This window comes from Podarcis pityusensis (assembly GCF_964106645.2).
Source record: "Podarcis pityusensis genome assembly, chromosome: 17".
NCBI classification, from domain to species: Eukaryota; Metazoa; Chordata; class Lepidosauria; order Squamata; family Lacertidae; genus Podarcis; species Podarcis pityusensis.
The window spans coordinates 4,676,102-4,701,417 of NC_138042.1; the positions used below are offsets into that span (position 1 = coordinate 4,676,102).

Genomic DNA, 25,316 nt, shown 5'->3' on the forward strand with positions numbered 1-25,316 from the left:
CAATTTATAAGAAGAATAAAACCATAAAACAAGACTATTGCCATGGGCAGCATAGGACCAAGTGTCTTCCGTGGGGGTAAATCTTGACTTCTTTGTTGCACACAGTTCAAATATTTGGTTTACAAGGAGAAATATTTTTGCAACCCAGTCCTAAAGAGGATGACACAGAAGCAAATGTATAGGAATGTCTCCCTGAGAACTAGGCTAGAACTTTCTCCATGGAGCCACCATTTCTTAAAAAGAAACTGCACAGGAGCAAAGGGGTATACAACCCATCTCCATTCCATGGCCTTGATCCAAAACTCTCTCTCCACCCATCTTCCCAGCTTCTTTTCAAGAAACAAAAAAAGTCTGTGGGGGGAAAGTGGGGTTCCAGTCACAGAACTCCCACTTAACTTTAGCTTAATAGTGCACTCCACCCTGCTCAGAGCTGCAAGTTTAGTTTTCTGTGTGCAGGGAGACATTTGGACAGGTAGTAGTGCATTTTACGTACAAGGAATAAGGTCACCTAAGGACTGGTCACCTTGCCAATGGGTGAGCATGATTTCTGAAGCTGTGGTTTTATACTCATTTACAGTATGTGAATCGTAAGCCAGCCAAGAGCTGATGAAGTTTTTGCATTAGTGTAAACAAGTCTTTCTCCCTCCTTTCCTCTTACGGTTTTGTTTCATTTATTCTCCTTTGCCCAAGTTATCTGTTTAGACTGCAGATTCTTCATTCTGCCTCACTGTTGCCTTGGTTTTGTTTTCACAAAACATTTTCTACACAGCAACCTGACAAGTAACAGCTGATGGCTAATGATACTGCAAGGAGTCATAGCAGTGCATCTGCTCATATGTATATGCGCACAATTGACTCCTGCTTAAGCATCACCCACCAGCCAGCTATGAAGTCTCCTAAATTGTTGTTTCAGGATGCTTTGTTCTGTGTCTTATGAATGGCTCTGTGATGTTGTGCTCTAAAGCTGTTGTTTGGGTCTATTTTCCCTTTATTTTTCAACTAGGTTTGGATGTGACTTTGCTAACAGTTGGTAGCTAAGAACCTCCCCTTTGACGGTTCCATTTTAATGCAACACCTGTGCTTGAATTCCTTGTCTTTTAAACTGGATCACTACTTGAAAATGTAACTGTACGTCCCATCAGTAGAAATCTGTCATGGATAATTCAAGGATTAAGCAAGAGCCACTTGTTACGTGACTGTTTTCATAATAATTCCTTTTCTGGAGTAGGATGGACAGTATTGTGGTTATATTTATCTTGTTCTAATTAACTTGTTCTAATCAAGTAACATAAATATCAGAGGTGGGGAATATCTGGCCCATGAGCCAAATGTGGCCCACTAGGCCTCTCTCTCCATCCCTTGAGATTCCCCTAGGCCGTGCCCCTCACTGGCACGGCCTTGGACCTTACTTGAGTGTTCTTGCTTGGTTGGAATGTGTCCTTGAACTGCAATGATGTCTCTTGTTTTCTGGAGAGGTGTGGCTTTTACATGCCTAGAACATAGTGTACTATCCAAAGGTAAGAGACAGATCTGTTGCTCTGTCCACTTTTACTTCTGTCTCTACCCATTTTCATCACAGTATATTAATGTTGAAGACAGTCACATAAGTACTAATTAGTATTGATCCAGCCAATGTACTTGGCCTTAACCCATAGCCAAAGTATAGCAGCACTTGAATTTGTGGGTCTGTATCTTGCTTGCTGTATTGTTTGGCGCTCCATACAATAGGTCCAAGATTGATCTAGTATGTGGTCAATGCAAGTTCTGTTGTAATGGAACCCTGAGTTAATGTGAAATTACAGAAAAGCATTGCTAAACACCGATGGATACCAGTTCAGAGGAGCAGAGTTATACTTAATAGAACCGTTCTTTTTTGATGTCCAGGTGAAGTCAGGATTCTTCCACGAAAGTGATTCTAAAGCTGTGGCTAAGTCCATCCGGGATCGTGTCTCCCTGATCAAGAAGACAAGGGAGCGGAGGCAGGTGGGCTACCTGGAGGAGAGAAGAGACTCTCAAAGCAAGCTGCCAAGTGGGCTGCCATTACTCCAGCCACAGGGTTCATCATTCACCACTCCTTCCCAACAGAGCAGGACGGAGTGCGAGGAAACAGAGGTGGACCAACATGTCCGACAGCAAATCCTTCAGCAAATGCAGCACAGCTCCTCCATTGCTGGTAATGAGCAACCAAAGGCAGCCTGTCCTCCCAAAATGCTATCCTGAACTAAGGTTATAAAGAGTGAATCAGAGCGTCATTTTGTTCATCCAGATGCATCACCACAAGGCATTTATTGAACTCCTGGCACTTTTCTGCTTTATTGGAGGTCAATTAGCATGTAAACTGTGACTTGTATCTGTGGCCCACAGTTTGAATTGTTGGCTAAGATCATGTACATCGGTCTTTACCAATCTGATGCCCTCCAGATGTTTTGGACTAGAACTCCCATTAGATGTTTTGGGCTGACTCTCCAATCAGCCTCAGCCAGCAGAGCCATGATAATCTGATGGGAGTTTTCTAATGGCCAATCCTTTCGCTCACAACCATTTGCCTACTCAGAATTGCTGCTCAGCCCAGTTTCTTTCTCCTTTACTGATACAAAGACTTGTACCATTTTTTTTTCTCAGAGGGGAAAGGCAGCTTGGGGGTAGCCAAGTTGTGTGGCCGTTTTGAGCCTTTTCCTCCTCTTCTACACTGCAACCCTTCACACAATATAGAGCCACCTCCTTGCAACCACTTTGCCCAATAAAAGAACATCTGAGGTCAGCAGATACCCAAGATGTTGCTCCCTGTTCAATTGGTAGACGTGCCGCACTGGAGTAGTGAAATTAGAACAGCAGGTTGATCGTACCTCCATGGCACTGTTGGCCAGGCAGAGCCTCAAGTGAAGCAACTGATTAAAAAAGTGTAGAATATGAATACCATTTGCTGGGTATCCTAAGTGGGGAGAGTTCTCTTGAACTCAGGTCCTGCTTGCAAACTTCCCATAGGCCTGATCCAGCAGGGTTTTTAAAAAATATTTTTTTCAAATATTGTAGTAGTAGTAGTTGTTGTTGTTGCTTACCCACCCTTTACCTTAAGGTCCCAGGCAGGTTACAACAATTAAAGCATAACATTAAAACAAGAGGGTCAAAACTAAGTACAATTCCAGTTACTGTACAATAAGACATTTGATTATTCCCAACCCAGAGTAATGTTCCATTACAAATCAGATCTTATTTGGTGTTCTGTTTCCTCGTCACCATTTGTTTGGCATAAACATGTGATAATATTGCTTGGTTCCTTCACAAACCTCTCCATAAGTGTTGAATATTTTTGATAAGGATGCTGGCTTAAAGGTCAGGAGTTTGTCCTTGCCAAAGAGCATATAGTTCCCAAAACAAGGCATGGTCATGGGTTGGTGTCATTGGCAGAGCTGAGAAGAATTAAATGAAAAAGGCTTTGTTGCCTGATTTCAGAATTTACATGGAATGCAAGTTTGTCATGTTTATGTCTGCATAGGATTATGTTCTGATAAGTAGCTTTATCCTCTCTTGTTTTCACAACCATCTTGTGATGTAGGTTAGGTCATGGGAGCCTAAACCACTGAAGCTCATGGGCTTTGTAGGTCTGTGAACCCTAGTTTAAGCTCAGCGCTCTATCCACTGCTCCAGACTAGCTCCTAGTAGAAGCAGGAGATAATATTCCAAAGAGGTTTGGGGCTTATGTACCTGAAGCATACAGTTCAGTGGCAGAGTACCTGGTTTGCATGCGTAATGTTCCGGGTTCAAGCCATGACATCTCCACATAGACCTGAATTCTCATTCTTGTCTGAAATTCTGGAGAGTTTCTGCTAGCAAGTATAGACAACATAGACCAAACTGAATGCGGTGGACCAGTGTTCTTGCTTGATTTAAAGCAGCTTCCTGTGTTCCATGTAGAAAACTTACTGATGTCAGCTTAAAAGTATAGGGTTGATTTTTATTTTTTTTAAAGATTGGATCACCCTTCCTTCCCCTCAACTAGAATGCAGGCTTGCATTTTCTTGTATTCTTTTCTCAAGTAAATATTTGATCCTTGTAGATGAGGCAGATGAGGCATTTCTAGACAGCTCCTGTCATGCCCCTTGAATTTAGTGTAGCACTATAGCAGTTGTTCCATCAGCACAAGCTTTTCATCTTACCAGACAGAAAGATGTCTCCTCTCCTAGCCCCATGCAGTGTTCCCAATTTTGGGAGGTGGGGTAAGGAGGGAGGAGAAGAGTGGGGAAGCTTCATTGCACTAGTAGACATTGTTTTGTAGGATTCCACCAGTGGGGCCAGTTCATTAAGTCCCAGTGGTTTGTCTTCATGAGGCAGTGATAGGGAGAAGGATGGGAATTGTTATGGATTCCTCTGAAACAGCTTATCTTTTGTTCTTTCCCTCCTCTTACACTGACGCAGCTGACAGTTTATCTGAGAGAGGAGCAGGTTCAGTTATACTTTCGGATGCCTCTAGCCAACATAGCCTGGCTTTCTCCTCGGAACAGATTATGGGCCCCCAGCAGGCCCCCAATCTCTCACAAGCTGAAAACAGTGTTCAAGGACACATCTACGCTTCCCAGCAGCTGGTGGGACATTACCAGTCGATGGCAGGGGTAAGTGACCTATCATTTTCTTAAATATGGTAAGAGAACTACTTGTATCGAGTTTCTGGAAATGTTGTCGTGACTGTGCTAGTCTTAGAGAAGGAATAAAATAAGATAGCTAAGGCAGTATCTTTTATTCAGTCGGCCTCTGTTGATTCAGGATACACAGAATTGAGATCTATGCAGAATTCTCTGATAATTATAAAACTTCCTGAGCTTAATGGTAGGATATAAGTTAAAAGGATATAAACAACATTTACTTGTATGGATTTTTCAGATAGAGAGGCATTAAACAAAATGGTGATTTCCCACCATTCTACCTTCCTTTTGCTCTCTGTGTATAGACCAGGCCTTTGTCTTTTTTCAAAAATATAGAAGTCAACCGTTTAAAGGTCCTAGGTTTCTCTAGTCTATGCATGTAGTAGAATTAAGATAGCCTAGAATGGGAGGAGTCCTGAACTTGTTCCACCATGTGTATCCAGAGGCACCCTTTATCATCCATTGAGTTTGCCTTTTCGTAGAATTATAGAATTGTAGAGTTGGAAGGGATCCCAAGGGATGCCTTGGAGGAGGAATGTTTTCCTAAGAATGGTAGTGAAAGGTGTGAGAGATGCATGGGGGCCCTTCCATACATTCGCTTAAGCTGTTGGATTCTGCAGTAATGTAAGTAATGTTACAACAGTGTTTTGTGTGGCTCACCAATGGTATAGGTTCACAATCTCTGCTGTGGGTAACATGTCTCAGGATGATGTATCATTTCCCCAGGAGAATATGTTGCCGGAGAATGCAGGCAGGGCAGCTGAGACCAGGAGAGCTGAAGCACAGGCAATCAATTAGTTTTTCTATGAACGGTCCATTTAATTATCTTTTTGTTAGGTGCAACAACAGCCAGCAAATGTGGCCCACCCCAGCGCTTTACCACTAATCCAGAGTCAGCCTTCAACCCTACCCACCCACAGCTTGGCCCCCCCTGTGGTTCCTCAAGCCCAGGCGTCTCCTGTTGCACTTCAGCAGTTCACACCGAGGCTGGTAAGGGCTTCCAGGGATAGTCCGACTGACCTGATGGTCTTTTCAAACCGTCATTAAAATAGCATGTCACAAGGGCATCTTGGACTCTGAGCCATATGCCTACAAGGGACTACGCCGTGACGAGAGCAGGCAGTCACGTAAAGTGGGAGATAGCGTAGCAGACGTTCTTGTTGTTGAAAAAGAAATCTGTCCGGATGATGTGTGCCGCTATGGAGAAGTTGCATGGGGCACGTTCGCAGCCTCTGGGTTGTGGTGGGGGGGAACACCCCCCCAAATGACATCAAATGTTGAACAGGTGATGGAGTTTGCTTCACAAGTTGAAGTTAAACTGCACATTGCAACATGTCCGTATGTAACACAAGCCTGATGGTCATTTCTTCACTGCAAAGGATTCTCAAGAGGGGGCAATTTGCAATGAAGAAATGACAGAGGAGAAAGAGTGTCACTTTTTTTCTGAAACTTTTACTTCAATCTGCTCCCCCCCCCCCAGGGGATTTCACAGACATTTTTCTGAAATAAACTTGGTCTGAAAAACTGGCAGAAGAAAAGTGCTTGGTGAGGGAAGGGTTAAACATCCCCCACCCTGCTGCTTCTGTTCATAAACTGTCTTGTCTTATGAACACTGTGCAGTGGAAGAGGAGACACTGATCTCATGTTTCACCTGCTTGCATTTTAACAGGGGGTTTGGTCTTAAGTGCATCACAAAATGATACCTAGTAGGTGCCATGGCACTCCGGCACCCATACCCCATTCAGTGGTCACAATAACAAGAACATAGGAACATATGGAAGCTGCCTTATGCAGAGTCAGATCATTGTTCCCTCCATCTCAGTAGTGTACACGGCGGCTCTCCAGAGTTTCAGGTGGGTGTCTCTCTTAGCTCTACCTGGAGATGACAGAGATTGAACTGAGGACCTTCTTCTGTATGCAGAGGAGATGCTCTGCCCCTGGGTTGCGGCCCTGTTCTGTCAGCATCAGGAGCAGTGGTGGTGGTGCAAACATTTTCATGTACAGAGTATTGCTCTTTTATCTCAAAAGTATGCATCATTACATGCAAATGTGTGCAATGGTACGCTGAACTAACTGCTTTAGGAGGGATAAGCGGCAGAAGAAAGACATTGCTCAACCCTTTCTCTACCCATTGCTTTCATACATTTGTAGGTAAAGGTAGCTTAGCTTTGAACGCTCGGAAACTGATATCTCTGCAACAAGTTGTGTGCAGCAAGTGGAGAAACGCACGTTGCATAAAAATTAATTGTGCAGAAAGGCTCTTGCGCAAGGCTGAGGAATCAGCTTGATAGGTGGGGCTGTGCTGGTTGGGTCATGGTGGACCTCACAAGGTGCTATACTTTATTTACAAAAGTTCTGCTTTGGGAGAGGATGGAAGAACTCCACATTCCAGCAACAAGAAGTGACTCTTGCCTCTGAGGAGTTCTCACACTTGAGATACATTAGTCACAATTAACCCCAAAATGGTCGCTTTTGTAAATAAATTATACCATTTACTTTACCATCTTGTGGGAAAAACCACTTTGTAATTTTTGTGTGTGTGTGGAATTGATGCTGTCCTCCTTTTCTTAAGGCAGCTGCCTGAGCAGGCGTGCTTTACTCTGAATATCTGATCCCATGACAGAGTTGTAGGAGTTTTTATATGATGCAGTGGAGGCTGAAGCTTGAATGATAAATTATGAGCTCTGTTTTAAGCCGAACTGAATGCACGCTAGGAAATGCTTGTAGAATGAAGCAGTGGCAGTCGGCTCCCTGTAGAATGTATTCATGGAATGGACCAACCTTCATGAAAAATAGTTCTTCCTCAGGGACCCTAAACATAAGAATTCAATCCATCATCCCACTCCTTCATTCTAGTTGGAACATAGCTAAGTTAAATACTGGCTGTCCAGCTACTGAAATACTTTTGAAATTGCAAAGAAGTGCTAGTGGTTCTTTGCTACCCTTCATATAGCTTACAGATAAGGTGGTTATTTTGGAGCACTGAAAGTGTATTGCCAAGGTGATGGAATTTTACAAGCTGCTGTTTATTAACTTATACAAAATCCCTTGAATCTTGATGTTCCTTCTACAAGTTCTTTTTGTTATAGTCTTCTCAGAGTGATTCATCTGTTGGTGGTAATGATGAGGTTCCTTATAGTAAGATTTGGAGAAAGGACGATCAGTTTAACCACTTTTTAAAATACCTTCTTCTCACCAGGCTCCAGATGCACAGGTGTCCTACAGTGCAGAAGGGCAGACATTGGATGGATCCATCATGGGAGTCCCTCAGCAGATCTTGACAGCCACCTCCCCTCAGACTATCCCTGCTCCACAGATGGTGAACCAACATCTGCCAGCTAACATACCGTTAACCTCTGCTGCTAGAATCGGTAGTCAGGCTCCAGCTGCTGCAGGATCAATGGAACTGGAGCATGCTTCTGCCAGCTTTGTGCCTGCTGGTCATTCACCTGTGCTACAGGGGCAGCCTTCAGTTCAGTTTGTCAACAATATGCCAAGTTTAGCACAGGCTCTTCCTAACCCTTCAGCTCTGCCGTCAGTTCCACAGGGAGTTACCTCCATTCAACAACCCCAGCAAGTTCCCCAGCAGGTATCAGCTGCACAGCAGCCCCAGCAGGTGGTGTCAGTTCAACAGATGCCCCAGCAAGTTCCCCAGCAGGTGGCACCCATGCAGCAGCCCCAGCAAACTGTTCAGCAGGTGGCATCTACACAGCAGGCTCCTCAACACATGGTGTCAATGCAGCAGGTTCCACAGCAGATGGCATCCATGCAGCAGCCCCAGCAAATTCCCCAGCAGGTGGCACCCATGCAGCAGCCCCAGCAAACTGTTCAGCAGGTGGCATCTACACAGCAGGCTCCTCAACACATGGTGTCAATGCAGCAGGTTCCACAGCAGATGGCATCCATGCAGCAGCCCCAGCAAGTTCCCCAGCAGGTGGCACCCTTGCAGCAGCCCCAGCAAGTTCCCCAGCAGGTGGGATCCATGCAGCAGCCCCAGCAAGTTCCCCAGCAGGTGGCACCCATGCAGCAGCCCCAGCAAGTTCCCCAGCAGGTGGCACCCATGCAGCAGCCCCAGCAAGTTCCCCAGCAGGTGGCACCCATGCAGCAGACCCAGCAAGTTCCCCAGCAGGTGGCACCCATGCAGCAGACCCAGCAAGTTCCCCAGCAGGTGACAGTGCAGCAAGTTCCCCAGCAGGTGGCACCCATGCAGCAGCCCCAGCAAATTGCCCAGCAAGTGGCACCCATGCAACAGCCCCAACAAGTTCCCCAGCAGGTGGCACCCATGCATCAGCCCCAGCAAATTGCCCAGCAAGTGGCACCCATGCAACAGCCCCAACAAGTTCCCCAGCAGGCAATGTCCATGCAGCAGCCCCAGCATGTTCCTCAGCAAGCAACATCCATGCAGTCCCAGCACGTTCCTCAGCAGTTGGTGGCTATGCAACAGCCCCAGCAAGTTCCCCAGCAGGTGGCACCTGTGCAGCAGCCCCAGCAAGTTCCATCCATGCAGCAGCCCCAGCAAATGGCCTCTATTCAACAGCTTCAGCAGGCAGCAGTAATGCAGCAGTCTCAGCATATTCCCCCACAAGTGGGCTCCATTCAGCAATCTCCACAAATTCCCCAGCAGGTTGGTTCCATTCAGCAGTCCCAGCAGGTTGTGCCAGTACATCAGGTCTCTGCCGTGCCACAGCCGATTCAACTTCCACAGTGCCCACAGTATCCCACGCTGCCCCTCAATGCTTCGGCGCAGCCTTCCCTGGTGCAGCAAGAGCAGCAAGCTATTCAGATGCACCAATCCACAGATCAACATCCTTGTGTAAGGCAACAGATGTTATACCACCTGCCCCTACAGCAGCAGAAACAAGAACAGTTTCTTTTCCAGGGCAGCTCTACGGAGCAGCTGGCAGCTGTCACTCAACAAGTTGTAGAAAAGCCGCAGCAGGCCGAGCTCTCGGGTTCAACTCCAGAGCAGGTGGCTTATCCCATCCAGTACCACCTGCAAGCCCCAGAACAGCTAATATATCAAACGCAGCCCCCCCACCAGCTCCCAGCTTCAGAGCAGCTGACACCTCAAGTGCAACCCACCAACCAGCTCCAGGCACCAGAGCAAGCACCATGTCAGATGCGTGTCGCTTACACAATGCAAGGCTCCGATCAGCCTCCGTGCACAGAGCAACTGGTCTATGCAGTCCCTGGAGTGTATCCAGGACAGCCCTTGGACCAACCGACATATCCAATGCAGTCTTTTTACCAAGGACAGGCAGCTTTCGTAAACCAGCCAGCGCCATATCTAATTCCGCCTCCAGAGATCCAGCAGGCTCACTTAGCAGTACAGGTTGCAGATCAACGGAGTTTTGCCATGCGCTCTCCTGAGAAATCGTTATATACGGTGCAGGATAGTGGCACTGGCTGCATGGAGCAGCAAGTTTGCCTAGGGCAACCAGTGGAGGCCCATGCTTATCCCTCTGAGCAGCTCCAGCCTGAGCAATCAACATATCTGATCCAGCAGGATTCCGGCATGGGGCACCAGCAACTGCAGCCTCCTCAGGCGGGACACAAGTTTGCAGAAGGCCAACACCCAGGATCGCAGGCCCCTTTTGTCCCATCTCAGCCATCTTTTATCCCACAAATGCAGCCACAGGCTCCCTATCAAGAGTTCAACCAGCATGCTATTCCTCAGCCCCTCAACGCCACAGTCCCACAGTCTGCCCCAAACGCACCACAGACGGTGTCTTCCATGCCAGAACAGTCAGAGCCAGCTTATGCAAGGCAACAGCCGCCAGAACTGCCCGGGCACCTGCATGGTCCTAGCCTCCTCCAGCAACCTCCAGCATTTCAGCCAGCTGATAATAACCAACCATTTACAGCTTCCTCAGTACAGTCAGCATATGTGCAGCAGCAGCAGCTGCCAATGTGCCAGGGGTCCGTGTTGCCTGCAGAGCCAGTGGTCCAGAAGCAGGTCCCTTCAACGAGTTCTGGAGCAGCATCAGCAGCCCTGAACCAGCAAGCATCACTTAGCGCAGGGACACAGCCACACCAAGAACACGTTCAAGGACAAGACATTTCACAGGTATATCATTTGTTTTTTTTAAAAAAAATCCTGTTTCCCAGGATTCCCGCCCCCTTCAAAAGAAAAGAGAGTCACAACAAAATGGCTAAGTATTTTGACTTTGTAATGGTGATTGCATACTTTAGGGCCAAATTGGATGAGGTGTTCCATGCTTCTGTATCTGGCTGTCAGGGCTCTCCCCAGGTCATGCCCCTCCACACTGGCCTGGCTTGCTTGAGTGTGTTTGCGGGGCTGCAAAGCGCCTTTGAGCTGTGGTACGATCATGGATTGGCTGGATGCAGAGGAATGGTGGGAGGCACCAGCCGAGGAACCCCCCCCTCCAAGGGAAGAGGATTCAGAGCCAGGAGCTTGGTGGTGGGTGGCCAGAGAGAGAAGAGGGTGAAGCAGAAGAGGTAACAGGGTTTAGTGAGAAGGGAGAGACTGTGGCAGAGAGCAGTCCAGAGGTAGAGATAGAAATGGGATGGGGAGGAATGGGGCCAGAAGGCAGAGGGGCTGGCTGCAGAAGAAGCCAGACAGTCTCCCCATTCTGGTGTGACCAGCTCCTCTCCCTGCTGGTCTCCTTAGAACACGCAGAGAAATCAAGAGGGCAGGGCAGAGCTGGGTTGTGCGCAGACGCCACCTGAGACTGAGTGGGAAAGACCCTGGAGAGGAGGAGTCCCAGTGGACACTGGGAAGGCAGGCATCTTCAGCCCTCACAACTGCTTCATTGGGGCAAGACCTTGAAAGAGTTGCTGAGACCACAGGCCAGACTTGTGGTTTGTTTCCATTGATTTATTGTTTTGTTGCTGCCCTATGCCTGACTCCAGCCCTGACAGATGTGCCCCTTGCTTCCTGAATGAAGAGTAGAGAGGTGTGGGTTGAAACCCAGAGTGTAGCCTTCCTGTGTACCAAGGCAAGAGTTGCATCTGTTGGTCTGCCCGCTTTTGCCCATCCCGCTTTTGGCACACAGGCCCTGGAAGGCAGCCCAGGAGGAAATGCTGCTCTCCGGCAGAAAAAGCTTTCTCTCCCCTACACAGTCCCCACAGCTTGGGTTTGTTTAGCATGGGATGGTGGTGACATTTTCTTCAGCGCAAACAAGACTCAACCAGAAACTCTTGTTCTTTCGAGAGGGTGCAGAGTTAACCAAAAGTGTTTCCTGTTTTGTGTTTAATTTCTTGCTAATCAGATTTGTGTGCTTCTAATCTGCTTCACAAGTGGTGTTTTTGACAACTGGCAGGCATAGCCTTCCATGAGTGCTACGTGCAAGACTGGGTTTAAACAATGGAAAAATTGTTCTAATCCAGTAGCCCTGTCAGGAAAAAGAGGTCAACCCTAGTCCCTCCTTTCTTTGTCTATGGTCACACCTCTGCCAACCTGATGGTTGCCTTGTAGCTCAGTCAGCAGAGCATGAGACTCTTAATCCCGGGGTTGTGCCCCACATTTGGCAAAAGATTCCTGCATTGCAGGGGGTTGGACTAGATGACCCTTGTGGTCCCAATTCTATGATTTTCTTCCTGCTTCATCTTAGCTTGCCCTGCTTTGTCCAGCCACACTGTCTTTCAACCAGCAGTGTTCATCCAGCATTTTTCTCCACCCCTTTCTGCCCCATTTAATACAGCTTCGACTGCCTTGTTTCAATAGTCCTCTCCTTTTGCTGGTCACTTTCTTCCTTAATTCCCTGTCTCTTTTCCTCTGCTTCTACCATCTGCTGTTCTTTTAGGTTTCTGTGACTGCTTCCACACTGGACATGTACTGCTTCCTTACTCATGCAAGATGGCATGAACAAAACATTTTCCTCTCACTTTTTCCCTGTTCCACTTCCTTTTTTATGAGCTTAGAAAACGCAACTTTTTCTCAACTTTTTTCGTAGCTGCATACAGTACATTCCCTGGGCATTGGTGGGCTACTGTGCTGTTATTCTGGCCTATAGTGACCTGTATAGATTGTCCCACCCCTTTCCTAGATTGCTGTAGCTACTTTTTCTCTCTCTGGTTTGTTTCTCCTCTCTAGGAATTAGTTCTATCAGTCTGACCTTTCTCTTTCCAAAAAGTGTTGCACTCTTTCTCCCACTCCTCCTTACATTGCAGCAATGGGGTGACATGATAAGGAGTACCGTGAAGGAGGAGGTAGTCTTCCCTCCCCCCTGGTCCCAATGACCCCCCTCTCAGTAACTGGAGTTGGGAAAAGAGGGACTCAGAACAAAGTGTTAGGGTCTGCCTTCAAGAAGTGTGGAGGCTGAGTTGCTCTTCAACTTTCAGCTGAAAGCAGTACCAAAATGATGAGGGATTGCTAAATCATCCATACCTGGAAGCACCTTTTATCTCTGTTCATTGCAGACTCTTTCCCGTTCTTTTGGCTACCTGAGCCTCTTGTTCCTTAGCTTCATCATCTCCCGAGACCTCTTCTTGCTCATCTTGCCTACTGTGACAAGATAGCTCTTAGGGTTAGCACACAGTTTCAGTTCTAGACAACCTGATTTCTCATTTCTGAGGAGAAACTATCTGAACATCCCCTGTTGCCTATTTTGTGTTCTCAGCACTTTCCTTGTTGCAGTTGTGTCTGTGGATAAAGGTCTCTCCATTCTCCTGCATATCTAATCATGCCACCAATGTCATTTGTAGCTATTTGTGACACCTTCAAACTGCGTACTGGATTATAGACTGTAATCTAGTGATCTAGCACAATGCTGTGTCTATTCCATAAAAAGGAAAAATGTTGTGGATAAACTAGGTTTAACCTCCTTAGAATGTTTTATCCTTTCCGTTATGCATACAAGAGGTGGTCATTCTAATGATCTTTAGAGATTGTATGTCTTTAACTGTAGAGTAACTTGCCTCAGCTTTCCACTTTAATAACTTTTATTTTCACTTTTTCTCCTGGGATTGCAAATAGCAAGCATACATTTCTGAGACTGTAAATATTTTCCTAACCATGGATGGGAAATATTTTCAAAGCAAATGCAAAGCTTGGAATAGAATCTCGAGAGCTAGATATTGTTCAAGGTTATCTTTAGAACTGGTGCTGAATGTTACTAGAAGAAGAAGAAGGGGGGGGGGAGCAGATCCAGGTCCTGAGGATGTCAGCCTGGAAAAGTACGATTGTGTTTCATTTCAAGCACACAAATTGTTTGCATTTTGTGTAATTACTTAATTTGCTTAGTATCGCTGCATCCAAGTGAGGATGGCAAATGCAGAACCAACATAATTAATTTTCTCCCTCCCTATTTCTAGGCTTCCATCTTGGTACCAGAACAACAGCCATCAGTTCAAAAGCAGGATTTTGTTCAAGGGTGAGTCTGCTCCAAGGTTAATTTTTTTGGCCTGGTGGAAGGCAGGAATGCTAAGTGCATGGAGATCAAAACTAGTGAACATCTCCATTTTCCATACAGAGAAGACAAGCTCAAGGCTTGCAGAGGGGTGGGAAGGGGGGAGTTCACTTCAGCCAGAAGAAAGCTGGCAGAGTTGTGGTAGGAAGAAACATTATTGAAGCATATGTACCCAAAGATAGGAACTCTCATCATTCTCCCCCTGCTAAGAACTTCAGTTAAATTTAGGGAAGTAAATACTTAGGATAACTGTTAGGAATTTTCTGATCAAAGCAGTAGTGTGCTAGAAAGTTAATTTATGGATTTCACTGGAAGACTTTAGGTTTGGGATTCCCAGAATTTGCTAATCCTCAATGCCAGTGCCAAACCTTTTGCTAAATGAGATGTGAACTAAATGACACCTTCCCTAGCCCCCCCTCACAGCCTAAGGTCACCAGTTGAAAAGCTTTCCCCACATCCATCTCTCCCTCCTCCCCAGTCATGTTACCAGCCGCTTGCTGCAGGGTCCAGCCCTGTGCCTTATTACCCTAAGGTAAGGACTAGTCCTGGTCTCCCCATAACTCCCCCTTCTGTACATCTGCAAAGGTGCCATCTATCCATTAGCTTGCTCTGCATGCCACCCCAAGCACCACTAAGACAAAGTAAAGAGAACAATAGTAAGAAAATGTTTGTGAAGTGCTTTTCCTGAGTGTTTGCAGTACTTGAGAAGACACTTCGTACACAACTACGAAGTTGTGTGGGAGCCAGTTCTCCATAGCTTTGCTACTTCCATTTTGTTGCAGTAACCTTTAGTGCAGTAATCTGGGCCTTTCTCACCTGATCATTGCCTAGAGGACAGTGGATGGAAGGGTGGGCATTGTTGGTCCCATCTATGTGGCACTGGGATGTTGAACATGATCACAGTGGCCTAGAAAGAAGTCAGGGAAATCCCGCTGCCCCACAGATAGAGTAATGTATACAATAGGGGGACCATCAACAGCCCTGTAAGTTAAGCTAATATTCTCCCCATTACAGATGTAGTGTGTCTGTCTCTCTCTGTGTAGCTGAGACTGAGAGAAATGTGGTTTGTCCATGTAAATTTCACCCATTTGAATTTAAGTGTTTAACCATCAATGGTAGTGTGACAAAATAAATGCATATACCATAGACAGCAATGTCTGCCTATGGTACCTAGCCACCTTCAACTCACTTAAAAAGTAGTGTTTGTCACCAGCCCTACTTTGATCTACGGTATTTCCCTATTCAAATATTGAAGCTGCTGTGAGGTAATGCAAGCCCTCATTTGGGCTAGTTGATAAAAGGAAAACAAAGATTTACTTAATGTTCAGAAGTTACAGAGAGCAAGGCTTCCCCTCAGAAGTGTCTCGGTGTGCTCCTTCTAAGAGTGCTCACCAATTTTCCTATCTTTTAAGACCGATTCCTGATGTAGCCATTCAGAAGGAAGGTGCCAATGGATGTGACCTTCCAAGTGGAAATGGCAAACAAGACAAAAGCAAGCAACGGAGAGCTTCATGTGCCCGAACAGAGAAGGGAACCAAATTTCAGCTCACTGTACTGCAGGTATGTATGTTTTAACAATCAAGGCTAAACCATGCATAGCTCCAGAACAGAATTCAATGGAATAATATCTGTCTGGAAAATAGATTTGAGGTTGTTTATCTGGGCTCTACTACCACCGTTGTACAAATTCCCATTTGCAAGCAATGCTTTAATGACTATAAATTCTGCAACTATGTGTGGAATTCAATTGGAGTATGTGTCCAGAGAATGAGATCCACTAATGCAATGAGACTTTTCCACCCTCTCCTTACCCTGAATGACCCCAAACCTTTTCTGGGTTTCCCCCCAACCCCCCCCAGCAGATTTAAATGGTGCAGGAGGGTGCACAGGGGTAGGAGAGGATGGAAAGTTCCATTGTACGGGGACTCCTCATTCTGCACATGCAACAACTTAGTTGAATCCTGCCCTTGGACTCCAGATAATCTGGTTAATATATGTTAAGAAGAAGCCCTTTGGCTCAGTCAATTCTTATATTCACAGATCATATTTCAGGGGGCACCTCAATATGGGGAAACAGAGTTTCCCCATATTGCTAGTTGTTCTTTTAACACCATCTTTGAGCAGAAGAGCACTTTTATGACTTCTATAATCTCAGATTTGCCTAGAATCAGTCTTTGTGGATGGTAAATTGTGGGATGAATTTTGAGACTTGCAAAATGGACTGATTAAAACAATTGATTTATCCAATGTTGTACACAATTAATGTTTCTACCCTGGTTTGTGTGCCCGGTGTCAGAGATAGCAGATGACTTCACAGTTTTTTGTGTATCTTTTTAGCTTAAGTTTATTCTTGCAGCTTCACAAGATCAGAAAGGAATGGGTTCAGGTCAGTTGCTTTTAAAACAACATAATGTGTGAACAGGATCTAGAATCCATTCCAAATGTTATTGAAGGCAAGTATTTGGAATCAGGTCATAACTGGAGGGAAAAATTTGAATATAGTCTTTGGGTGAAGAAGTATATTTTCAAGCCTCCAGCAAATGCTTATTAAGTCTTTGGATGGAATATTTGAAACTGAGGTCACTGAATCCCAAAGACCATCAAGTGCTGGCATTTTCAACAGATGCCGGATTCTACAGAAATGAATCCTATCTATATTCATTATCATACTATAGGACAACATATAATGTCTACATAATTATCTATTCAAAACAACAACAAAGATAATAGGTAGTGTTAAACCTTTTTAGTTATTGGTGCTTTGCCACTTCAGCCTTTGGACAAGTGCTGTCATTTTACAGGATTGGTGTCACACCAGTCAGGTAGAGGTGATCTTTGTTTGCCAAGAATTGAAGAAGAAGCAGGTTCTGACTCTGTCTAATTACTCAACCCCCACCTTCAATCAGGTGTCAACATCGGGGGACAACACGGTGGAGTGCCAGCTTGAGACTCATAACAACAAGATGGTCACATTTAAATTTGATGTTGATGGAGATGCTCCGGAAGACATTGCTGACTACATGGCAAGTTTCATAGAGCCTGCTTTCCACTAGAGATTTCTTGTTCAAATGCTTGGGTTGCTCAGGACAATGTGCAATAGCCTTGTGTCTTGTTCATAGCATTTCTCAAGATATGGAAACCCCTGAGGTCTAACCTTAGTCTTCCACTTGACATGCCCTTGACTTGCACAGATTATTTTGAGAACTAGCTTTGAGAGGCTTTGGGGCAAGATCCTAAAAATGGGGCTGCTGAAGGAATCAATGAAAACTGGGTTTGGAAGTTTGACTAAACTCAGCCTCCCAGGCACTGTCACCTTTGGAAACGTTGCGTGTAAGGACTTAAAGACAAACATTTTAAAAATCCTTAAACCATTTGAACTAACCTTCTAAGTTATTATTTCAGGTTTGCTGCAGACTCCTGCAGGACCATCTGTTGTTCCTTGGGTTAATAAGATTCAAAATGGTGTTTTAGCCCTAAACATTAGAAACTCGGGGTGGGGGGGGAGTGCAGGTTGGATAAATTCATTTAATTCAATGGAAGAAGGTCTTGCCTCCTTATAGACACTCCCCCCCTTTTCCTATTTCCTTCATTGCACAAGTTGTGTTTTTATATCTCGTTTATAATTTTATCCATTTCATTCACTTCTGAATTTTTTACTTTTCTTTGACTTTATCATCAAAAGCTCCTTGTATTATACTTACATTATTTTGTTGTTAATGTTTGTTTTTCTCTCGTGTGTATTGTCTGCTTTTGTTGTTCAGTAAAAATTAACTTTTTAAAAAATAAGCGTCCAAAGACTTTGACAATAGTACACATTTCTTCTTTAGACATAAAATTTGCTGCCTGATCCTATACATCTTTTAACTGGGGTAGGGGGTTTGTATAGCCCCGCTCAAGGTGTTGTGGATTACAAATCCCATCAACCCTGATCCTTTGTCACTGGCCATGCTATCTTGCAGGCATCACTCAGGTAATGGATTCCATTGGATGCACTGAGGCTAAACCCCACCCAGGGAGCCATTGGGTGCTTCTGGGGGTGGGGCCAGGACCTGTGAGCAGATTTTGAGGGAAACTTTCTTCCTGTGGTCGGCTTCTGGATTATAATTAGGTCTGGCGCCTGATTTTGGCATTTTGCAAAATAATATGTTTAGAAAAAGGAATACTTAAGTATAGTAATACCATTTTAGAATGAGTATGTTCCTCCCCTATTACTGGGGAAACTTGAGATGGCTTCTTGCTACATAGACACTGGCACAATTTCAATTGTTTTGGCTATATATGAGTTTTCCTTCAGCCAAACAATATTATTCGTTTGGAAAGCTAAGATTTCTCTGATTGTATAAAATGTAATAGAAGATGCACTTACATCTTCTACCCTGTTTTTTCCTTCCCATGTTAGGTTGAAGATGACTTTGTGTTGGAAAATGAGAAAGAGAAATTTGTTGATGAACTGAAGGCTATTGTTTGCCAGGCCCAGGACATCATCCGCAGTCTTCCGGTTGAAGAGCGAACTACTGGCACAGAGTCTACACCTTCTGATCTTACCCAAGTAAGTTATGTTTGTTTAGTGATACCACTTTTCTGGGAAAGTGTGTGCTTGTATTGGGAAATTCCCTTTTTATATTTATCTATTCATTTTTAATTCAGACAGGATCTTCTGAACAAGTTCAGATAAACCCAGCATCTACTCAAACTGGCAGTAAGTAACTATTTTAAAACATTTAACATTGAAGGTCAAACAAAAAAACAAAACAAAACCACCCTCCTTAAAGGTGAAAGTGATGAAAATAGTGGATATTTTGGCAGGAACTAAAGCAGATTTGTTCCTTGTCAGTTAGGCTGCCTTTTGTCTCTCAAATCTTCTTATGGTAGTTCACGTCTTAGGTGGAGTCATCTTGGCACATATAATTGATTCTCTGCAATGGTCCTGATAACTGTATGGGAAGATTGTAAAGATTTTGAGTGACATTATTCAAGGCTGAAAGAAGACATTTAGAAATCTTCTATCAATTAAGCAGTATATACATTTAAAATAAATAAATAAACAAGTTCTTAATGAGTATAGCCAAATTGGCATCAATTCTGGGGGTGGTTTGATGTAGCTGAGCAAAGAAAAAGGTCTGGATTTTACCTTTAGGAAACTAGAATCCAAATTCCTTCATTGTGTTTGGTAGTGACTCCTTACATTATCCTAAAGCAGGTGAAGTTACAAGCCAGCTTCCATACTTATAGAAGGATAGCCAATTAGGTGCCCTCCAGATGCCATTGGACTACATGACCAAGTTGCCTGGGGCTGATGGGACTGGAGTAGGATCATAACTAGAGGGCATCATGCTGTCTACCGCTAACTTACAGTTGGTGATGTGGTTTGAAGTGTCTGGAAATCTAGCCAGTTCAAAATTTCCTTTTTGAGGTTGACTACAAAAATACCCCTATGTTTATGTAGCAAATATCACGTGTGGTGTCATCAGTTGTGAAATGTGGCGTGCACATTTAAATGGCTGAGTTTTCATTTAAGAAATACAGAAGCAATGGTTGAAAGAGGGAAAGATGCTCTCTCTTGTGTATGGGATTTTTCGTAGTGGAAAGTGAAATGCACACAGTCAACTGTGTTCCTTTATGTGATACGAAGGCAGCTACTTACCATGATGGACTACTTTTCAAGCACATCAGAAGAGTCCAACATTTTACTTGGCTACTCTTTGTTCCATTAACACTGAATGATCTCTTTTTCTCTGATTCTGGTATGACCTTTGTATCAACAGAACAATGCCAGTGGTATGTTTGTTTTTTCCCCACAAGTTGAGCATCTGTCTGCTCTTGATTTGTTATTTCTTCCTGCTCCTGGAGGACTGGAACACTTTGGCCAGGATCCAACAAACCATAGTTCCGTGCAATTAAGGGGAACTTTGGGTGTGTTTCTGAAAGAGGAGTCTTCCTTACCACATGTCAGAGCAATTCTGAAACTGAGGAGAACCTTTCAAAAGCAGACTGTGATATAGCATAGGGATCAGCTGTTCAAATATATATATATATATATATATATATATATATATATATATATATATATATCAAGCATGTTTAAACCCTGGGTAAGCCTGAAGCTGTTGTGCTGAACACTTTGATAAATGTTTATTCGGACTACTAATAAGAGGTACATATTACAGTTACTTGTTTGTTCAATTTGTATCTCACCAAATGGTGTTCAAGGCAGCAAACGGTGCTCAAGTGATAAATGTAGATACTGTTCCCAATGGCAGAGTGTTACAGGTTTTTGTCTCAAACCAGCAAGTGTTCTTAATACAGTATGGTATAAGCGGGGTAAGCACTATGATAAAAATGAGATGTACAATGCCATCCAGGTCCAAATTAGAGAGCCCTCTCTTCTTGAGCCAGAAGGAAATACTGGATTAAAAGTACATCTACTGAAACTGGATAATGGCCCTATTATTTTATGGATAATTATTTTAATCATATGTTCTTGTTAAATGATTTGAGCTTCTTAACTTGCGGCCTAGAGTCACGGGCTAGTTTCTTGTAATTTGGTGGGACTGTTTGTGAGAAATAGTAGTGTAACAGAATATTCCTGTTGTTATCTGAGCAATGTGATATGGGAAAACCCGCAACAAGTGCACCAACACATGTCTGATCCTGACTTTATTTATTGATTGATTGTATTTACCGTATTTTTCCGTCTATAAGACTAATTAGGTTTTTTCCCTAAAAAATAATGTAAATAATTAAGGGGCATTTTATACACAGGGCCATCTCCCCCCATTTTCTTAAGTCTGAGTCCCCCAAAATAGGGGGCGTCTTATGCATGGGGGTGTTTTATAGATGGAAAAATATGGTATATCCCAGCTTTTCTCCAAGGAGCTCAACATGGCTTACATAGCTCTCCCCCTCCTCATTTAACCCCCACACCAACCCTGTGAGGTAGGTTAGGCTGAGAGGCAGTGACTGGCCCAAGGCCACCCAGTGATCTTCATGGCCATGTGGGGATTTGAGGCCTGGTCTCTCAGGCTTTAGCCTGACATTCTAACCACCACACTGGCTTTAGTAAAGACAGGGGTGGGAAAGGAGGTACATGCATGGCACAGTGCATTACTCTAAAGCAGAGCTTTCCAAACTGTGTGTCATGACACGTTAGTGTGTTGGCTGCAGTGTGTCGGTGTGTCGCACAAATGCTCCTCGCACTCCTCCCAGGCCTGCAAAGGGGTTAATTTAACTTCTGGTTTGCTAATAAAACTGAATTAATGTGTTGCGAAACCGTGCATGTCAAGAAAAGAAAAGAAAAAAAAGTGTCATCAACATGAAAAGTTGGGAAAGCTCTGGTAGTCCCTAGAAATAAAGGGGCAAGCTGCAGAACTCAGGCAAAGCCAAGGAAGGATAGCTTCACCAGCAGCATTCATTTTTTTCTGTGCAAGTACACTGATCCAAGGAAACTGGTGAAAGTCAGATCACATGGGTTCATGGCAACAATCCCACTCTGATCAATTGAGTTTACTCCTCCTTAAGTCTATTAGAATTGCAGCCTTGGTGCCTTAAGGCCAATTCCAGAATCCCGACTGCTAGGCCTTGTTGTTCCTAAGGCTTCTGCTCACAGCAGCAGTGATGTTCTCATAGTCCTGTTTGAGCACATCTTGATTTTGTTTTCTTGTTATGCACATGAAAGATGGTAGAGGAATGATCATCTCCTGTACTTCTTTCTTTCCTCACAGGTGAATCCGCTCCTCAGTCATCCCCTGTTGGCCGCTGGAGATTTTGCATCAATCAAACAATAAGGAACAGAGAAACCCAGACACCTTGCACTCTTCTACAGTCAACTACAGCTGCCCCGGGGTGTCAGATAACAGGTGAACATGTGATGCTGTAGAAAGCCTGACTCAATTTTGACTTGTTTGTGGTAAAGTGTAGCATCCGTACAGTTTTGGAACTGTAGCCAGCACTGAGTTCAGGCTTTGTGTCTCAAGTAAGAATGGCTCAGAGTTTCAGAGTGGAAGTTTCCAGGTTTAAGTCTTTAATGCTGCTGAAGATCAGAAATCTCTTTGTGGGGAAGAATTCCCTCCCCTTCAACATTTTCCTGATGAAGGCAAGAAGTCATTCTCTATCCCTTGGCATAGCAACTCCTGTCTAGTACAGAAAGCATGTTCATAGAATAATAGAATCACAGAATGGCAGAGTTGGAAGGGACCAAAAATACCAGTTGCTGGGGAACACAAGAGTAAAAGTGCTATTGCACTCATGTTCTACTTGTGGACTTCCCATCGACATCTCATTAGCTACTGTGAGAACAAGATGCTGGAACAGGATGCCTTTGGTCCTGATCCAGTAGGGTTGTTCTTATGTGTAACATATGACAAACTTCCTTACGGCATCCGATGCTCCAGACTCCTCCCCAGTTGATTCCCTGCCTTCACCCAGCATAGAACATTGCTTCATTGTTCCCTTCTCATAATCTCAACTCCATACCTTTATACTTCGTGCTCCTCCCAAACAGATGTTCCTGTGCTATCCACTTCCTCTTTCTTTTTCTTCTTCTTTTAAAAAAATCTTTATCAATCTCTTTTTCTTGACTTTCCCTTCATCCTTTATGGCTCCTTCAGGTGGGCAGAAAGCCAACAAGAAAGAAAGAAAAAAATGCAACATATTAGGCTAGTTAAGGAAGCAAAAATTAAAAAGAAGCCCACTGCAGCTACTATGGAGCCTCCCACTGAGAACTTTATTAGCAAGAGCTAAATCACCTGTAGATTTGCAACTCTCACCTCCTGAGCCAGCTCAGCCGACATCCCAGGCAGCGTTTGTCTCCTTGGAGACCAGATCAGCCTCCAAAGAAGTACCCTTTCCATCCGCTTTGTAAAAAAAAAAATAATTAGTTGAAATGAACACCAAGCCAACCAAACAAAAAGCCACTAGACTAGCTCAGAGGATTGTATACTGTTTCCCCTCAGGCAATGGAACAGTTAAAAGTCCCAGTTGTGGTTGCTGCAGTGGAAGTCCTTTTATTGGACTCAATCCCCCCTAGGCGCAATGACACATTTTCCCGATAAAGAAGTAGAAAGAAGGCATACCACATTTCTTTTAAAAGTCCCATGAGGCTCCTGCCCTGGCTGCTGTCTTTACCTCTTTAAATGCTGCTATAGCTACGGTTCTTTGGCTGGAGGATATATTGCAAAATAAGGATCGGGACAACAATACCCATCAGAGGGTATTGGTCAGACTTACCACGGCATCAGCATTCACTCCAATGTCAACCTAGGTGCTGTTTAGCCTTCTTCAAGGATCATTGTAGCATTCACAGTAGCTAGAAGGTCTTGAATTTCCTGGTCAAATCAGTGAGCAGCCCACTTCAGAGGGACTTGTCTATTTAGTGAAGAGCTGCTCAAAGTGCACCTTGTAGATAAAAAAGAGACCCTTGGCACTCATACGAAAAGGAAGCAACCTTACTCTTTTCAGCCCAATAGGACCTCCTTTGACCAAGGCTGTATAGAATTCCTAAGCTAGTGTAGTCTAGTTCCCATTTCTCCACTAGACCTCACAGTTCCTCCATCAGACAGCCCTGGCACCAGCTACAAAAAGCAAGACAACAGTTCTGGTGGTTAGGAGGCCTTGGCTACAAATAGCTCGGTTCTCAGCTTCTGTCAGTGTAAGGACTTTTGACTGCACAATGAAACTTCTCTCCCTGCATGCCCTGGACCTCCTAAATCTGTTATGGGGTTTCTTTCAATCCCCTGGAGCTGATTTGGGAAGAGCGCAGGCTACACACAGGGAGAGAAGAGTAGGTAAAGCTAGGTACAAGTGCACTGACATGCTGGTGGATTTTTCAGTAGATCCCATCATATCAGTAGTAGCACACCTCCTGCTTCAGGGCTTACATATATAGCCTAGGATTGCCATATTTCAAAAAGTGAACATCCAGACAAAAAGCTGTTGAGCTTCTTGGGGGTGGGCATCAGAGTTATTGAGCTTTTCTTGCAAAATAGCAAAAATAATTGCCATTTTTGAGCTATTTTGAACAATTATTTATGAAAATTGGCAAAAATGGCACTGCCAACATGGCTTGCCATATGTCCGGATTTTCTGGGAGATCTTGCTGGTTTCTGTACAGACACTGCTTTCGCCCACAGTATTATGGACATATGGCATCCCTAAGATAGCCTTTTCTCAGCTCTTCACCCCAAGACGGGGCTCATCTACACTTCCTAGTTACTCTAGCCTTTACAGAACTACAGCTCCATAGTTAAGCTCCCCAAAAGCCATCTGACCCGTCCGGAAGACTTTACTGCTTAGTAACACAGTGGAACACCCACTTTACTGCTTAGGGACCCAGTGGAAAGGCTAATCTTCCTCCCAGCAATGACAGACCTCACCCCTGTCATCCAGCCTCTCTGGGAAGAACTTCAGAACCCTGGCAAACATCCACACAAGCACTGATTTCTCAGAGGCCTGTTTCTTCATGGCCACAGGAGCACACAAGTTCTCTTCCTTGAGTTGAAAGGCAGTCCTCCAGACCACCACATTTTTATCATTGTTATCCCAAAGTGTGTCCTTCCTAGTGGCCATAATCTTAGTCCATGAGGTTTCAGAGCTGGGAGCCCTGGCACATCTGTGTGACCTTTTCACAAGGGTAGAATAAATCTGTGCACAGCCTTCTTTCCAAAAACGAACTCTGCTTTCCACCGAACAGAACAACTGACCTTGCCCTTCTTTTGCCCCAGCCCCCCATCCCCTGTCACAGGCTTAGTCTTTACAGGATTCTAAAGACTTGTCCCAGACTCACTCAAGCCTTCCATCAAACAGACTCCCCATTTGTATTCTTTAACCCTCAGGTCCCTAGGGGAAAAAGACTTCACCCACCATATTAGTGAGATGGCCTAAAGCCTCCATGGTCTTGACCTATCTGGCTCAGCACCTCCCTACATCACAAAAATGTCATGGCACACACTCCACAAGAGCAGCACCAGTAGCCGTGCTTCCCCCTTCAGTTGCTGATGGCATGTAAGTGGCCATGTGGGAGCCTCCTCCTCCCTTTCCCTTTGCCTCCGTAGAGGTGACATTTGACAGCACGTTCCAGCATATTCTTCATCATTGTTACTCCCACTGGTTTATCTTAAATTCCCTCCCTAGAATCAGAGTAGCTTGAAAAGGTAAAGGTGAAGGACCCCTGACAGTTAAGTCCAGTCGCAGACGACTCTGGGGTTGCGGCTCTCATCTCGCTTTACTGGCCAAGGGAGCCGCTGTTTGTCTGCAGACAGTTTTTCCGGGTCATGTGGCCAGCATGACTTTAGCTGCTTCTGGCGCAAGG

At 44.6% G+C, this 25,316-nt stretch overlaps 1 protein-coding gene and 1 long non-coding RNA gene across 26 annotated transcripts in view; one reads left to right on the forward strand and one right to left on the reverse strand.

Annotated features, from left to right (window-relative positions):
- Window positions 1-25,316, forward strand: part of WNK3 (WNK lysine deficient protein kinase 3) — a 92,440-nt gene that overhangs the window by 43,161 nt on the left and 23,963 nt on the right. For 6 of the 24 annotated variants that reach the window (XM_080987494.1, XM_080987486.1, XM_080987492.1 and 3 more), the window contains 12 exons: window positions 1,885-2,173; window positions 4,417-4,610; window positions 5,478-5,630; window positions 7,840-8,475; window positions 8,536-8,796; window positions 8,836-10,707; window positions 13,917-13,975; window positions 15,424-15,571; window positions 16,918-17,034; window positions 18,411-18,560; window positions 18,659-18,710; window positions 21,733-21,867. In XM_080987494.1, the coding sequence (XP_080843620.1) occupies window positions 1,885-2,173; window positions 4,417-4,610; window positions 5,478-5,630; window positions 7,840-8,475; window positions 8,536-8,796; window positions 8,836-10,707; window positions 13,917-13,975; window positions 15,424-15,571; window positions 16,918-17,034; window positions 18,411-18,560; window positions 18,659-18,710; window positions 21,733-21,867 (4,066 nt within the window). Of the gene's footprint in view, window positions 1-1,884; window positions 2,174-4,416; window positions 4,611-5,477; window positions 5,631-7,839; window positions 8,476-8,535; window positions 8,809-8,835; window positions 10,708-13,916; window positions 13,976-15,423; window positions 15,572-16,917; window positions 17,035-18,410; window positions 18,561-18,658; window positions 18,711-21,732; window positions 21,868-25,316 lie in introns of all 24 variants that reach the window. The other 18 variants (XM_080987484.1, XM_080987498.1, XM_080987476.1 and 15 more) reach the window with 18 other exon arrangements.
- On the reverse strand, window positions 18,737-23,614 carry LOC308466612. Of its 2 annotated transcripts, none has more exons than XR_013980911.1 (4): window positions 23,237-23,614; window positions 22,777-22,863; window positions 22,484-22,611; window positions 18,737-18,945 (listed from the first exon to the last, which is right to left on the reverse strand). It is a non-coding gene; the product is annotated as an uncharacterized lncRNA (long non-coding RNA). The 2 variants fall into 2 exon arrangements; XR_013980912.1 differs by lacking the exon at window positions 23,237-23,614 and adding an exon at window positions 23,083-23,224.